The sequence below is a fragment of the Sorex fumeus genome, unplaced genomic scaffold (genome assembly GCF_029834395.1).
Source record: "Sorex fumeus unplaced genomic scaffold, SorFum_2.1 ptg000098l, whole genome shotgun sequence".
Lineage (NCBI taxonomy): Eukaryota > Metazoa > Chordata > Mammalia > Eulipotyphla > Soricidae > Sorex > Sorex fumeus.
This window is the reverse complement of record NW_026606155.1, coordinates 37,583,135-37,597,442: the sequence shown is the minus strand read 5'-3', so window position 1 is coordinate 37,597,442 and position 14,308 is coordinate 37,583,135. Positions and strand designations below refer to the sequence as shown.

General features: G+C 41.0%; 1 protein-coding gene across 2 annotated transcripts in view; it reads right to left on the bottom strand.

The window, feature by feature from the left end:
- The window catches only part of ARMH4 (armadillo like helical domain containing 4), a 144,397-nt gene that overhangs the window by 117,625 nt on the left and 12,464 nt on the right, over positions 1-14,308 (bottom strand). Inside the window, exons 2-3 of one of the 2 annotated variants that reach the window (XM_056134081.1) lie at positions 11,842-13,234; positions 3,139-3,300 (exon numbers count right to left, since the gene is read on the bottom strand). In XM_056134081.1, coding sequence (XP_055990056.1) covers positions 3,139-3,300; positions 11,842-13,234 — 1,555 coding nt within the window. Of the gene's footprint in view, positions 1-3,045; positions 3,301-11,841; positions 13,235-14,308 lie in introns of both variants that reach the window. The other variant, XM_056134080.1, reaches the window with a different exon arrangement.

The following is a 14,308-nucleotide window of genomic DNA, read 5'->3' as shown; positions in this document are numbered from 1 at the left end:
TTTTGCTTTTGGGGCCACACCTGGCAATGCACAGGGTTACTGCTGACTCATGCACTCAGGAATTACTCCAGGCAGTGCTCGGGGGACCTTATGGGATACCGGGAATCGAACCTTGGTCAGCCACATGCAAGGCAAACGCCCTACCCACTGTGCTATCGCTCCAGCCCCCAGAAAAATATTATTTACTTAAAACAGGGGCTGGAGCGATAGTACAGTGGGTAGGGCACTTGTTTTGCACATGGCCAAGCCAGGCTCTACCAGAAGTGATTCCAGAGCACAGATCCATAAGTAAGACCTGAACACTTCCAGGTGTGGTCCAAGAACAAACAAACAATAATAAATTACCCAGAATTTGTTTTAGGGGCCTCCCCAGTAGTGCTTGAGAGTCTGGACACTCCTGGAGATAATCAGCCCTGCAGGGGAGGCGTGGCAGCTCAGCATTTGGGCCAGCAATGAGTTGTTTGGGCCTGGCAGCCCTGGGGGCCACAAAGGCCACCCTGGTGGTATCAGGGCAACATGCAGTGCTGGGGACCAAGCTTGAAGCCTCACACATACAAGGGCTTTGTGCTAAATAGAATAAATCAAGCAGAGCAAAACAAATATTTGATGATCTCACTTATCTATTAAATTTAAAAAGCCAAAATCAGAGAAATAGAGAAATAGTGGAAGTAGAGTAGAGGATGAGCAAAGTGGGGAAATATTAGTCAAAGGGTATACATTTGCAGTAATAGAACTAACAAGATATGGTGATCTAATGTATATGGTGATTATAGCTAATAAGAATGTATGATGTTGACCCTGGCTAGCCAGTCTTACAATAAACCTTGCTTGCTGTTAAAAAAAAAAAATGTATGATGTAGTTGGAAGTTGCCAAGAGAGTACAACTTAAATATTTCCACCACAAAAAAAGAAATTATATTTGACTGCAATAAAGGTGGTAGTTAATACTATGGGGGTAATCAATTTGCAATATGCAAATGTATCAGCACATACACCCCATATAATGTTTTATATTGAACATATCTAATAAATCTGAGATTTATAAGATGTCAGAGGGGCTGGAGAGATAGTACAGTAGATAAATGTTTGCCTTCTACACACCAGACCCAGGTTCAATCCCTGGCATCCCATATGGTGCCCCCATCACTGTCAGATGTAATTCCTGAGTGCAGTACTAGGAGTGACCCTTGAGCATCATCAAAGATTGTGACTGCCTTCTCTGCCCCCCTCCCAAAAGGGGCTAAAATTTTTTTAAAGTAGGCCAGATACTTTTTTTAAATTTTTATTAGTGAAACACCATGAGGTAGAGTTGTAGACTTTCAAGTTTCAGTTATACAATGATAGAGTACCCATCCCTCCCCCAGTGCCCATTCTCCACCAGCAATGATCCCAGTATCCCTCCCATCCCCCCAACCCCCATCCCATCCCGCCTTTGTGGCAGGATATTCCCTTTTGTTCTCTCTCTAAAGGAGCTAAAAAAAAATTTTTTTTTAAAAATTAGCTGTACTCTTTACAATAGCCAGAAACTGGAAGAAACCTGAATGCCCAAGAACAGATGACTGGTTAAAGAAACTTTGGTACATCTACACAATGGAGTACTATGTAACTGTTAGAAAAGATGAAGTCATGAAATTTACCTACAAGTGTTACTACATGGAAAGTATCATGCTAAGTGAAATGAGTCAGAAAGAGAAGGATAGACATAGAAAGATTGCATTCATCTGGGGGATATAAAGTAACAAAATATGAGATTAATGTCCAAGAATAGCTGAGATCAACACCAGGAGGATTACTCCATAGCTTAGAGGCCAGCCGGGCATTCTAGGGGAAAGGGCAGCTCAGATAGAGAAGGGAGCACCAAATAAAGGGTGTTTGGAGGATCTCCCAGGAGGGGAGATGCATGTCGAAAGTAGACTATGGACTGAACATGTTTGCCACTCAATGCCTCTTTTGCAGACCACAACACCCAAAAGGAGAAAGAGAACACAAGGGATTGCCCTGCCACAGAGGCAGGGTGGGGTGGGGGGGATGGGGGTGGGAGGGATATTATCCATGGTGGTGGAAAATGGGCACTGGTGGAGGGATGGGTATTTGATCATTGTATAATCGAAACCCAAGCACAAAAAAATTGTAAATCTACAACTGTACCTCATGGTGTTTCACTAACAATAATAAAATTTTTAGCTGTCAGATTAAGGCTTAAAAAAAAAGAAATAATATAGGAGCAAAGAGATAGTATAGGAGGTAACGTATGTGGCTTGCATCTCATAAACCCTTGAACAAATTTCTGGCACCACATATGGTCTCCTGAGCGCTGCCAAGGGTCACTCTTGTAAAAAGAGCCAGGAATACACCCTGGGTACCACCAGGTGTGGCTCCAAAACCAAAAAACAGAGGCCAGAGAAATAGTTGAGGGGTTAAGGTATTTTCCTTGCATGCAGCAAATACCATATTGATCCCTGTTACCATATATGATCCCCTAATCACCATCAGGAGTGAATCCTGAGCACAGAGTCGAGAATAAGCCTTGAGCACAGCTAAGTTGGCCCAAAAATCCTATCAAAAAGAGTTCTCAGAGCATTTAAAGCTTCCTATATGGAAAGAATTTCATATACAGTATTTCAAATCCTTGAACTATACAAGGCAGGGATTAACAAGATGAACAAATAGACTTTTAGAAAAAGCCAATAGTAGTAAAAATCAAGAGGATCAGAAGGATCCAGAACAAAAGAATTCAACCCTAGATCCTTCATTCTTTGCTTTCTAGCAGCTAGCATGCCAAAGGAGCATGTCTTTAAAAGGTCTGGCCGTCACGGGCCCTAGGGGTGAATTTTCAGGAGATTTTCCTTGGAAGCTAAATCCTGGTGCTTTCAGGAGGTGCCACATCTCTCCAAAGAAAGTTCAGTGACCTTTCTTGTTGACTCTCCAAGTGACCTGATGTAGGGACCTGATGCCTGGGTCTCCTGCCTCACTCATTCTATTTCTTATTAATCCACCAAGAAGACCCAACCCGGAGCCCTGAATGCATTTCCCTCCGTTTCAAACCTTCTGCAGCAGGAGTAACATGGAAAGATGGAGAGACGGTTGTCGGTGAGACTGTCATGGTGAGATGCTCCCCTTCGCTGGACAGCTGGGTACCCCCAGGAACAGCAGACGTGAGCCAGAGGGACTTCTTGCCCTCCTCTGTCTCACCATTTTCTCCTGCAGTCTCCTGGGTAGAAACCTGCTGCTCTTCTGTCACTGATGATAAGGTAGCTTCTTCTACTTGAACAGCTGTTGTCATCTCTTGAGTGATGGTATCTTAAAAGGGGGAAACAACATTTTAAAATAGACCAAATCCTGGCCTGGAGAGATAATATAGGTTGGCCTTGCACACAGCCAACCCTGGTTTGATCCCCAATGTCCCATATAGTTTGCCAACCAAGACCAGGAGTGATTGCTAAGCAGAGCCAGTAGTAACCCCTAAGACGTCAGGTATGGTAAAAAAAAATTTTTTTAAATTAAAAAAAAAAAAACCTGACCCTTAATATAGACCAAGTCACTAAACTTTAAAAAGCCACTATAGCCTAAGGTTGAAGAGATAGTACAGAGAGTAAGGAGCTTGCCTTAGGATCCCCGGTACTGTATGGTACTTCAAGCAATGCCAGAGGTCATTCCTGAGCACAGGTCTAACAATAGCCCCCAAGCACTACTGGGTAGGACTGAAAGATAAAAAAAAAATTAAAAATAAATTTAAAAAAATAAAGATAAGGGGCAATGTGCCAAGAAAAAAAAGTAGGGACCAGAGAAATAGTACAATGGGTAGGGCTCTTGCTTTGCATGCTGCCAACCCAGATTCGATGCTTGGCATCTCATATTAATTATCTTAAAAATTAAGATAAGTGCCTTACAGTAGGTTAAGGCACTTGCCTTGCATACACCTGACCCAAGGTTCAAGCTCTGGCATCACATATGGTCTCCCAAGTCCCACCAGGAGTGATCCCTGAGCACTTCCAAGTGTAGCATTGAAAAAAAGGTAATGAAAATTAAAATTCACTATATAATAAGTTAAAAAGAAAAAATTTCAGATAAGGACTTTTCCCCCTTTGTAGGGGTTGGGAAGGCAAAGGAAGCCTTCAGAACTAAAATCATCAAGCATTGTTTCCTGAGTTGTCAATTTCAAAAGTTGAGTCAGTTGTATCAGTCTAAGAGATAATGAAGATACTATAAAAACATAATCGTTTGTTAACAAACAAATTGCTAACTAAACTATACTCAGAAAAATTCAAGGGTGAGGTCTTAGAGACAGTATAGTGGGTAGGGCATTTGCCTTGCATAAGGCCTACCCAAATTCATTCCCCGAATACCATATGGTCCCCTGAGCACTGCCAGGAGTAATTCCTGAGCATAGAGTCAGAAGTAATCCCTAAGCATAGCTGGGTAAGGTCTCCCCCAAAAAACTCAAGAGTATTCGTGAATCTTCATGTCACATTTGTATTTCTGAAGGGAAAAGGGAAGTAATCATTTTAAAATTAAAGTCATAATAACCAATGTTTACTGAATTTACATTATGTACCATACACACACTTTACACTAGCTACATGGGGATATGATCTCATTTTATGTCCCCACATATGCCAGTGGGAGGTAGGTATTACACTCAGCAGAAGCCATATGTCACTGTGCTCGAAAAAAACAACCTCTCAGGCCCAACTCCAACACTTGATCAATACTCTGTAGACACAAAACTGCAAAATAATTCAGGAACCCAGTTCCCAGGCTGAGAACTCTGGGGCTTTCTCAGAGTGGGAATGGGCAGCCTCCCTGCACCCCACCTCCAGTACTTCTGGAAGTCCTGGCAGCCATGCACACCTCCCACAGCCATCTCCACACCATTTAATTGGCCAAGATCATAGAATCTGAAGTCTCTGGACTGTGCAACCATGTATGACACCTCAAAGTTCCTCAATAATTAAATTACGGTAGGACCATACCAAATTAGATGGGAAAAGACTCCAATTTAACTCAACAAACAAAAGAATAACACAAAACGCTCAAATATGGACAAAACAGCTTAGTAAATCCTTAGATAAGGGCTTTCTTAACCATGTGTTAAATATAAAGACTTTCACACAAAAAAATTATTTTTAAACTTATCAATTTTAATTTTAGAGCCCTGTTATCTAATCAATTTCAACTCTAGAATTGTATCAACAGTTGTGGGTTTTTTTATCTTTATTTTTTTATTAAAAATTTTTTTAATAGTGAGACATCATGAGGTACAGTTGCAGACTTACACATTTTTGTGCTTGGGTTTCAATTATACAATGATCAAATACCCATCCCTCCACCGGTGCCCATTTCAACAGTTGTGGTTTTTATCTACATTAAAATTAATTAATAAAATTAATTAATTTTTTAAAAAAGAATACTACCCCCAAGTCAGTTTTCTCACATCTGAATTCTGACTTAGCCACTAACCACTGTATGAACTTGAGCAAATTATTAATATCTCTGGGCCTTAAGGTATCTAGCTATAAATTGAAAAAAATGCTATCTAGAGTTGTTACAAAAATTAATTAGATGATAACACTGTACACATGGCTAGTATTTGCTAAATATTCAATAATGATCAGCTATGTGACCATATTTTATAGACAAAAAGAAACCAAAGAACCTGACTTATGTCCATCATCAGCCATAATCAGTACTCTTTATACTCTCTTAGCTACAGCCATCAATGAATGGATAAAGAAGAGTTCTATATGGAATATTATTTTGCCATATAATAAACTACTTCATTATACAACAAACAACTTGGAATGTCCTCTGCAGATTTGTATTTACTTGTAGGTCATGAAAGAAAATAAAATAGATCTTCTAATAAGTTCACTACCTTTACAACATTGTAATCTAATCAATACATTTTGTTTGTTTGGGGTTTTTTTCCCTCCTTGGGGCCCACCTGGTGGTACTCTGAAACTAGTACCACAACTAGCTGGCTTTTTGCTCAGGAATGACCCCTGGTCGTATTCAGGGGACTATATGTGGTGCTAGGGATTCAAACCAGAGTGGTGGCACCATAACCACATGCCAGGCAAATAAACACCTTTTCTCCTGTACTATCTCTCTGGTCCCACAAATGCATTATTAATGACTATTTATAAGGTTCATTATTTTCCCCTTCCTTAAGGAGGGTCTGTTTGAATATTTCAAATACTGAACCACAGCTAAAATTTAATTTCTAGGAGAACTTATTATCTCTCTTTTTAAAAACTAGCACTAGCACTAGCATTATCCTCCCATTGTTCATCGATTTGCTCAAGCGGACCCAGTAACGTCTCCATTGTGAGACTTGTTGTTAGTGTGTTTGGCATATCGAATACATCAGTCACAGGTACTTGCCAGGCTTTACCGTGCAGTAGCTTGCCGGGCTCTCCGAGGGGGGCAGAGGAATCGAACTTGGGTCGGTCAGGTCAGCCGCATGCAAGGCAAATGCCCTACCCACTGTGCTATCACTCCAGCCCTTAAAAACTACTAAATATATATGTACATATATATTAAGCATACTAGCAAATGCAATAAATTATACAATTTAAAAAATAATATTGTAGGCTTTTTCCACTCTGAAGAAGCATTTTCTCTCTTGAACACATATCTTTTTTCTTTCTCTTCCCTCACATTTCTCTAAATTGCTTTCAATAAAAATGATCTTTATTCACTTTTTAAAATAATATTTTTGAATAAATGATGGTGGAAAAGCTTTCTCAAATCTTTTACTAATAACATTATCAAACTTCCTGTAACTTAAGAGTAAATAACTTCCTCGGAAATAATTTATTTAATTTAAAATATTTGTACATTCTTCAGTGCAAGCAATTCCTTTTCTTGGTCCTCAGTTTGGAATATTTCTTATTTGGAATTGAAGATAATTTTATGTTTTACAGATTGGCATATCTATTTAAAGAGCAATGTGATTTAGGGAAAAGTTTTAACACATGCTTCTAAATATACTATTGTATTAGTCTTTTTCTTTAAAGTTTTTAAAACTGTAAATGCCTGGCATAGAAAGATTGCACTCATCTGTGGAATATAAAGTAACAGAATGGGAGACTAACACCCAAGAGTAGTAGAGATAAGGACCAGGAAGTCTGTTCCACGGCTTGGAAACTGGCCTCACATGCTGGGGGAAAAGGCAGCTCAGATAGAGAAGGGAACACCAAGCAAAGGATGCTGAGAAGACCCATTCAGGTTGAAAGATCCGTACCAAAGGTAGACTACTACAGACCAAACAGGATGGCCACTCAATACCTCTATTGCAAACTACAACACCCAAAAGGAGAGAGAATAAAAGGGAATGCCCTGCCACTGAAGCAGGGTGGGGTGGTGGGGGATGGGGTGGAGGTGGTGGGAGGGATGCTGGGAACATTGGTAGGGGAGAATGGGCACTGGTGGAGGGATGGGTAAACAATCATTGTATGACTGTAATGCAAACATGAAAGTTAATAAGTTTGTAACTGTACCCCACGGTGATTCGTTAATAAAAAAAAAATACAATCTGTACCTGTGAGGCGAGTGCATCAGCAGCCTGATGGCACCATCAGACTTTCAGATACCCCAAAATTGCTGCTGTGCCTTTGGCCAGACCCCAAAAACTTGGGGCAAAGTTTACCAAGAAAGTAAACAGCCAAAAGTTAGGTATGTGGCCACACACCCACAAACCACCTCCGGCTCAGCTATATAATTGGAAGCATGGCCTCTCTGGTTCCTGATCAAACTGCTTAATGGACATGATCCCAGAAACTCAGAAACGAATCTCGGAACCCAAAGGCTTTTGGCAAAAATGTGTCCTGTTCCTGCAGTAGGTTACTGGCGCTGGGCCACTCCAGGTGGGAATAGGTTTCGTGCCTTGGCCTATTTGCCCTGGTGGCCCGGTGACCCCATCCTCCAGAGGCCACTGGTCAGTCAGGTTTGGGCGAGACACGTGGGGCCTCACCAGATGGGGGTGGAACTGGCCCTTTCCTCCCCATCTCAAGGAAACCCCAAGTTGTCGCCTACAAACGGCCTCTCTGGCTCCTGATCAAGCTGATTAACGGCCATGATCCCAGAGACTCAGAAGCAAATCTCGAAACCCAGCAGCTTTTGGCAGAAATGCATCCAGACTGCATACAAGGTGGCCGCTGCCTCAGAGCTTATTGGAAAGCCAGGTATGAGCCAGCAGTGACGGGGCAACTGCAGTCTCATGGGAAAGGGGGCAGTACCGGCTCATCCTTCATGCCCTCCCGAGGTCACAAGTTGCCCCCCACAAGCGGCTCTCCGGCACAGTCATGGCTCCGGAGGCAAAACGATTTAGTCCAGAGCCCAGCAGCTTGCAGCAGAAAAGTGAATGGACCATGCTGTAAACTTACAGTGCCATGCCTCCCCAGGAAGGAAAGGGTGTTGCTCCCTTCCACCTTTCCCCCCCACCCCCCAGCAGCAAGGTGGCCACCGCCTCAGAGCTTATTGGAAAGCCAGGTATGAGCCAGCAGCAATGGGGCAACTGCAGTCTCATGGGAAGGGGGGCAGTACCGGCTCATCCTTCACGCCCTACCGAGGTCACAAGTTGCCCCCCATGAGCAGCTCTCCAGCACAGCCATAACACCAGGCACACAGAAACCAAACTCGTAATTATCTGGCTCTTTGCAGAAATCCAAAATCATTATATGATTCTCATAACCAGCTATAGAAAACAAAGTATTTCACAATGCCTTTTCAGCAATTCTGATTGTTGGGGGGGAAATTCTAAACAATAATGGTGCATCTTTTGTCAAAATAATGAATGTAATCAGAGTAGATAGAGTTTTAAGTAGAATTCATCTGCCTCACAGGCATTGGGAGGGGTGGGAGGGGGGTATACAGGGGTTCTTGGTGGTGAAAAATAAGTACTGGTGAAGGGAGAGGTGTTTGATCATTGCATGACCAAGACTTAAACCTGAAAGCTTAGTAACGTTTCCCACAGTGATTCAATAAATAAATATAAGAAGAAAATAAATAAAATTATGGAAAAAAACAAAACAAAATTTAAAAAAATAGTAGTACTGCACTGTAGCACTGTCTTCCCATTGTTCATCAATTTGCTTGAGCGGGCACCAGTAACGTCTCCATTGTGAGACTTGTTGTTACTGTTTTTACCCAGGTTCGATTCCTCCAACCCTCTTGGGGAGCCTGGCAAGCTACCAAGAATATTTTGCCCACACAGCAAATCCTGGCAAGCTACCCGTAACATACCCAATATGCCAATAAATAAATAAATAAAATTTTAAAAATTGTAAATGTCTTTCTAATCAAATAACTATAATTTACAAAGTTAATGATAGTTGAGTTTTAGGCATATAATATCGAAACATCAATCCCACCACCAGTGTCAATTTCCCATGTTCCCTCTTCACCCCTGGAAAATTGTAAATGTCTTTTTTTTTAATTTTTATTAGTGAGACTCCATGAGGTACAGTTGTAGACTTACAAATTTTGTGCTTGGGTTTCAGTTATACAATGATCAAGTACCCATCCCTCCACCAGTGCCCATTCCCCATCTCCAGTGCTCCCAGCATTTCTCCCACCCCCCATCCCCCCATCCCACCCTGCCTCTGTGGCAGGGCATTCCCCTTTGTTCTCTCTCTCCTTCTGGGTGTTGTGGTTTGCAAAAGAGGCATTGAGTGGCAACCATGTTTCATCTATAGTCTACTTCCAGCACTGAGAGCCAAGATTCACTGACCTTTTTGTATCTCTAGCACCAAAGATGTTTTACTTGTCACTAAAAGGTAACAGTATGGCTTTATCATTCTAAGAAATCTGTGTTATCCATGTTGCCTTCATCATTGACAGTATAAAGAACATTTTTGAGAACAAATGTGAAAATCAATTTCATATTATATGGTCATATTATATGAAATATGGTCATATTATATGAAAAAGCGAGCGATGATAGAGTGTGCTTAAATTTTAAATAAATGACAGCTTTTAGCAAAGAGATAAGAACTAGAAGTCATAACGGGAATTTTGCATAATACTCAACTTATTTACATCTCTCATTCTACCTCCTCACTTTCAGGGAAGAAGAGCAATAGGTTGTTTTAAAATCTGATATTCATTGGACCAGCTGAAATAGTACAGTTGAATCAGAAAAATGATGTTTACTTGAGCTACTCATTTGTTAAGAAAAAAACAAAAACACCAGGAAGTTATCACATTCCCTGAAGAAGTAAAGTCCTAAAAAGACCTCAGGCCCCAAATGATTAAAATGTGCCTATTTTAGAAAAATAATTATATAAAAGAGGTTTTTTTGGGAATCTCACTGTTGTCAAAAATTAACTTTTCATATTCTACCAGATGTAGACCCAATAATAACTCTAAAAATTAATTAGCCATCAATTAATCATTAATTAGCCACGAGAACAAGGCTATGACTCAGCTGTATAGTACTTGCCTTGCTATAAAACCTTGGATTGATCCCTAACATCACCCTCCTACTTTACCTACCTCCACAAAAAAGAATTTGAGGTGTAAAATTCACTCTTTTATCATTGCTACCTTGGTTCCAATAACATTTTATAAAACATATCATCAATTTTATATTTTCCATTAACTGAACTACTTAGCTGAAATAACAAGATATATCCATTCTAAAACAGATTGAATGAGCGAGTGCATATGCAGTCTTTCCTTGCCCAAGCTGTTATCTAACCCAGTACAGGAAATAAAAGAGATGCCCCCAAGCAATGAATATAAGATTTGTCAGCCATAACATTCCCTGATGGAAAAACCAAAAGGAAGCAGAATGTGTAGAATCAAGTCAGCAGGTGAAACACCTACACTGGAGTATTCATCTGATTTCTAAATGAATCTCTTCAAGAGAAAACAAAGTGAAAAAAATCTTTTATGGATAATATTGTGAGATATTCATCTACAATTTTTTGGTGGAAAATGTCAGGGGTATGGGTATTTTTACCCATAAGGAAATAAATATCTTGCATCATCTATTATTCTATGTAAACATCTAACTAATTCTGGGGAAGTGAACAGACAGAATAGGGGTTAAGACGCTTGCTTGAATGTAGCCAGCCCTGATTCCCAATACCACATATGGTTCCCTGAGCATGACCAGGAGTGACCCCTGAGCAAAGGAGTAATGCACGAGCATCTCCAAGTATGGCTTAATCCCCACCCAATAAAAATAATTTTTTAGCATATGGTTAATTCACATCTTCCTGCAAGCTTGTACAGTTTTCAAATAAAATGAAAAATCAGGGCTGGAGAGATAGCATAGCAGGTAGGGCGTTTGCCTTGCACGCAGCCAACCCGGGTTCTATTCCCAGCATCCCATATGATCCCCTGAGCACCGTCAGAAGTAATTCCTGAGTGCAGAACCAGAAGTAACCCCTGTGCATCGCCAGGTGTGACCCAAAAAGAAAAAAAAAAGTGTTTGAAAAACCTTAGTCTGTATCAGAGATCAGGGTTTCTCAACCTCAGAACTGCTGACATTGTGGCTCACATAAATCTTCATAATGGGGAGCTATCCTGTCCACTGGAGGTTGTTCAGTAGCATTCTCATCTTCACCCCACCAAATCTCAGAAGCACTGTTCTGTTGGGACAACCAAAAATAGCTGCAAACATCACCACTGTTCCCGGTGGACTACCAATGGCCTCCAAGCAGAGGTTATATTTAGACTTCATTTTAAAATAAAACGTTTCATTTGTTTACTTTTGTTTTTCATTAAAACTGAAATAACTTACTTTTAAATTATCATTTTGTAAAAACATAAAACCAAATAAAATACTTCACACTAAACTAAGTTTATTTCGCTCTTCTTTCTTTCACTTACCCTGAAATGCACTTCTCAGTGGTTGATATGTCTCAGATGTATAGTCTGAAATGGACACAGTGGTCTCCAAGAAAACCATGGAATTGTTTTCCTTGGTGGAGTCTGTGATGTCTCCAGTATTTTGGAAGGAGTTTACAGCAGAAACTTTCAAATCTTCCATAAAACTTGTAGGCGTGAAGGAGCTTTGGTGAGTGAAGGTAGGGGACCCCTCCTTCCCCTGCACCATCAGCAGGGCTAGCCCTGTTTGTGTTTCCCCTTCAGGCTGCCCCACAGACACCTCTGCTACCTCTGTTAGAGGGTCATCCCTTTCCATGCCATTGTCAGTCTGTTGTGCTGTCTGAGAAGCTTCCATTTCCCCCTGAGTCTCTGCATTGTCTCCCAGCTTTGGGGTCTTTATCTGGCTTGCAGGCTCTAATTTGGTGTCATCCCACTCATCACTTATGACAGAGGCAGCTGGAACAGCTGTGCTGACACTCACAGTGACTTTCAAGGCTCCCAGCAGGCTGTCAGTTTCGAGTTCAGCACTCAGGGTATACTCAGAGGTTGCAAGTCGGAACTTGGGGGCAGGAGACTGGGTATCATCAGCTGTCATCTGCAAAGGTTCCTCCAAATCTGGCATGAGGCTCCCAGGCTCAGCACCTGTCATGGGTTCAGCACTGGGAAAAGATGTCCTGGATTCTGTGTCTGCTTCAGGTTTCTGAGTCTGCAGCTTCGTAGTTAGCATTTCCTTAGTAATCATGTAAGATGCAGGTGAATGTCCTAGACTAATTTCTTCCTGACTTTCGGTTGCAAACGTCTGATAATGCACAGAGTTCAGAAATCCTTGAGTTGCTTCTGTGGTCCCTTTGACAAGAGGTTGAATGCTGGTAGAACTGAAGGGTACCTCCTTCTTGTCAATATTCAGAGAAGCAGTTGCAGTGGTCGGGCTAGATAACAAGGCTTTGGAAAATCTGTTCTCAGGAGATGTTCTTAATGGATGGCTGGAAGCAAACACTTCGACTGGGATCACCGGTTCAGTAGCAGGGTTAACACTGGGGTTAGTTGGCTGCATAAGCCCAGCTCCAACAGGCAGGGCTTTATGCAATGATGCTGCTGATGGTTCTGCTAATACTTTCTCTAGATCTTCAGTGACCACTAATTGGGGAGAGTCCTGTGATGTAACAGAGCTATTTTCAGGTTCATCTGTGATCATGCTCTCTGACTGTCTTTTTTCTGCATGACCATGTGCTAGATCCCTTTGTGCTATCTTGGGGAAAGCCAGACATGGTGTGGCTATGTTGAGAAGGAGAAGGCTACAGAAAGCCAGACAAATGTGCAACCAAGCAGGTCTGTTCATAGTGGAAGAGCAATGCACACACAAATTGGCAATGGTGACAATTCCAGAGATGAAGCCCTGCAGGAAAAAAAAACATATTGCACTGACATATGTTTTATACATAAGCCCCTTTAAATGAGACCGTAAGTAAGGCAATCTCTTTCTCTACATGCTCAAAGACGATACATAGAACAACTGTTCTATTTCTTTGTACCTTTGAGACATGGTTAACCCAGTTCATTTTCCCTGATGAATTTTGTAGCTGATTTAACTTGAAGCTCTCTAGAAAAAGGTACACATAGTTCAAGTACTAAGTTCATCATTTTAGAAATACCTACTTGAAATAAACTACCCTCGAAGTCACATTTGCACTATTCTCCCCCAATGCTTCTAGCAATTATGGAGTCAAATAAGTAAAAATGCAATATTCTTAGACTATATAAGGCATATTTGGTTTTTACCTATATTACATTCAAAGAATATTCTAAATATTTTAAAGTTATACAATAGCATCATAAAATAATTAATGTCAGTTACATTCAAGAGTAGTTAAGCGTATAAATATTCTCTATTTAAATTTGTCTTAAAATGATTACACTATTTTTTCTTCTATAACGACTATAAAACAATATAAATAAGAGTAGAGAGATGGCAGGAGCAATAGTACAGCGGATAGGGCATTTTTCTTGCATGTGGCCAACCCAGTTTGGATCCCCAGCATCCCATACGGTCCCCCCAGCACCACCAAGAGTGATTCCTAAGTGCAAAGTCAGGAGTAACCCCTGAGCTGGTGTGACCCAAAAAGCAAAAATGAAAAAAAGAAGAACAGAGAGATGGCTCAAAGGACTAGTGTGCATGCTTTGCAAGAGGGAACCCCAAGTTCAACCTTTGGCACTTCCTGGTCCTATAGCATAGGGCCAAGAAATGATCCCCATCTCCCAAAAAAATTATGTTTCAAACTTTAAAATATAGAAAAAGAAAAATGAATTCATGTTAATTAAAATGTTTTTAGGAAAATAAAAATTTTAGTGGCTGGAGCGATAGCACAGCAGGTAGGGCATTTGCCTTGCACACAGCCAACATAGCCGACCCGAGTTTGATTCCTCCGCCCCTCTCGGAGAGCCTGGCAAGCTACCCAGAGGAACTCACCCT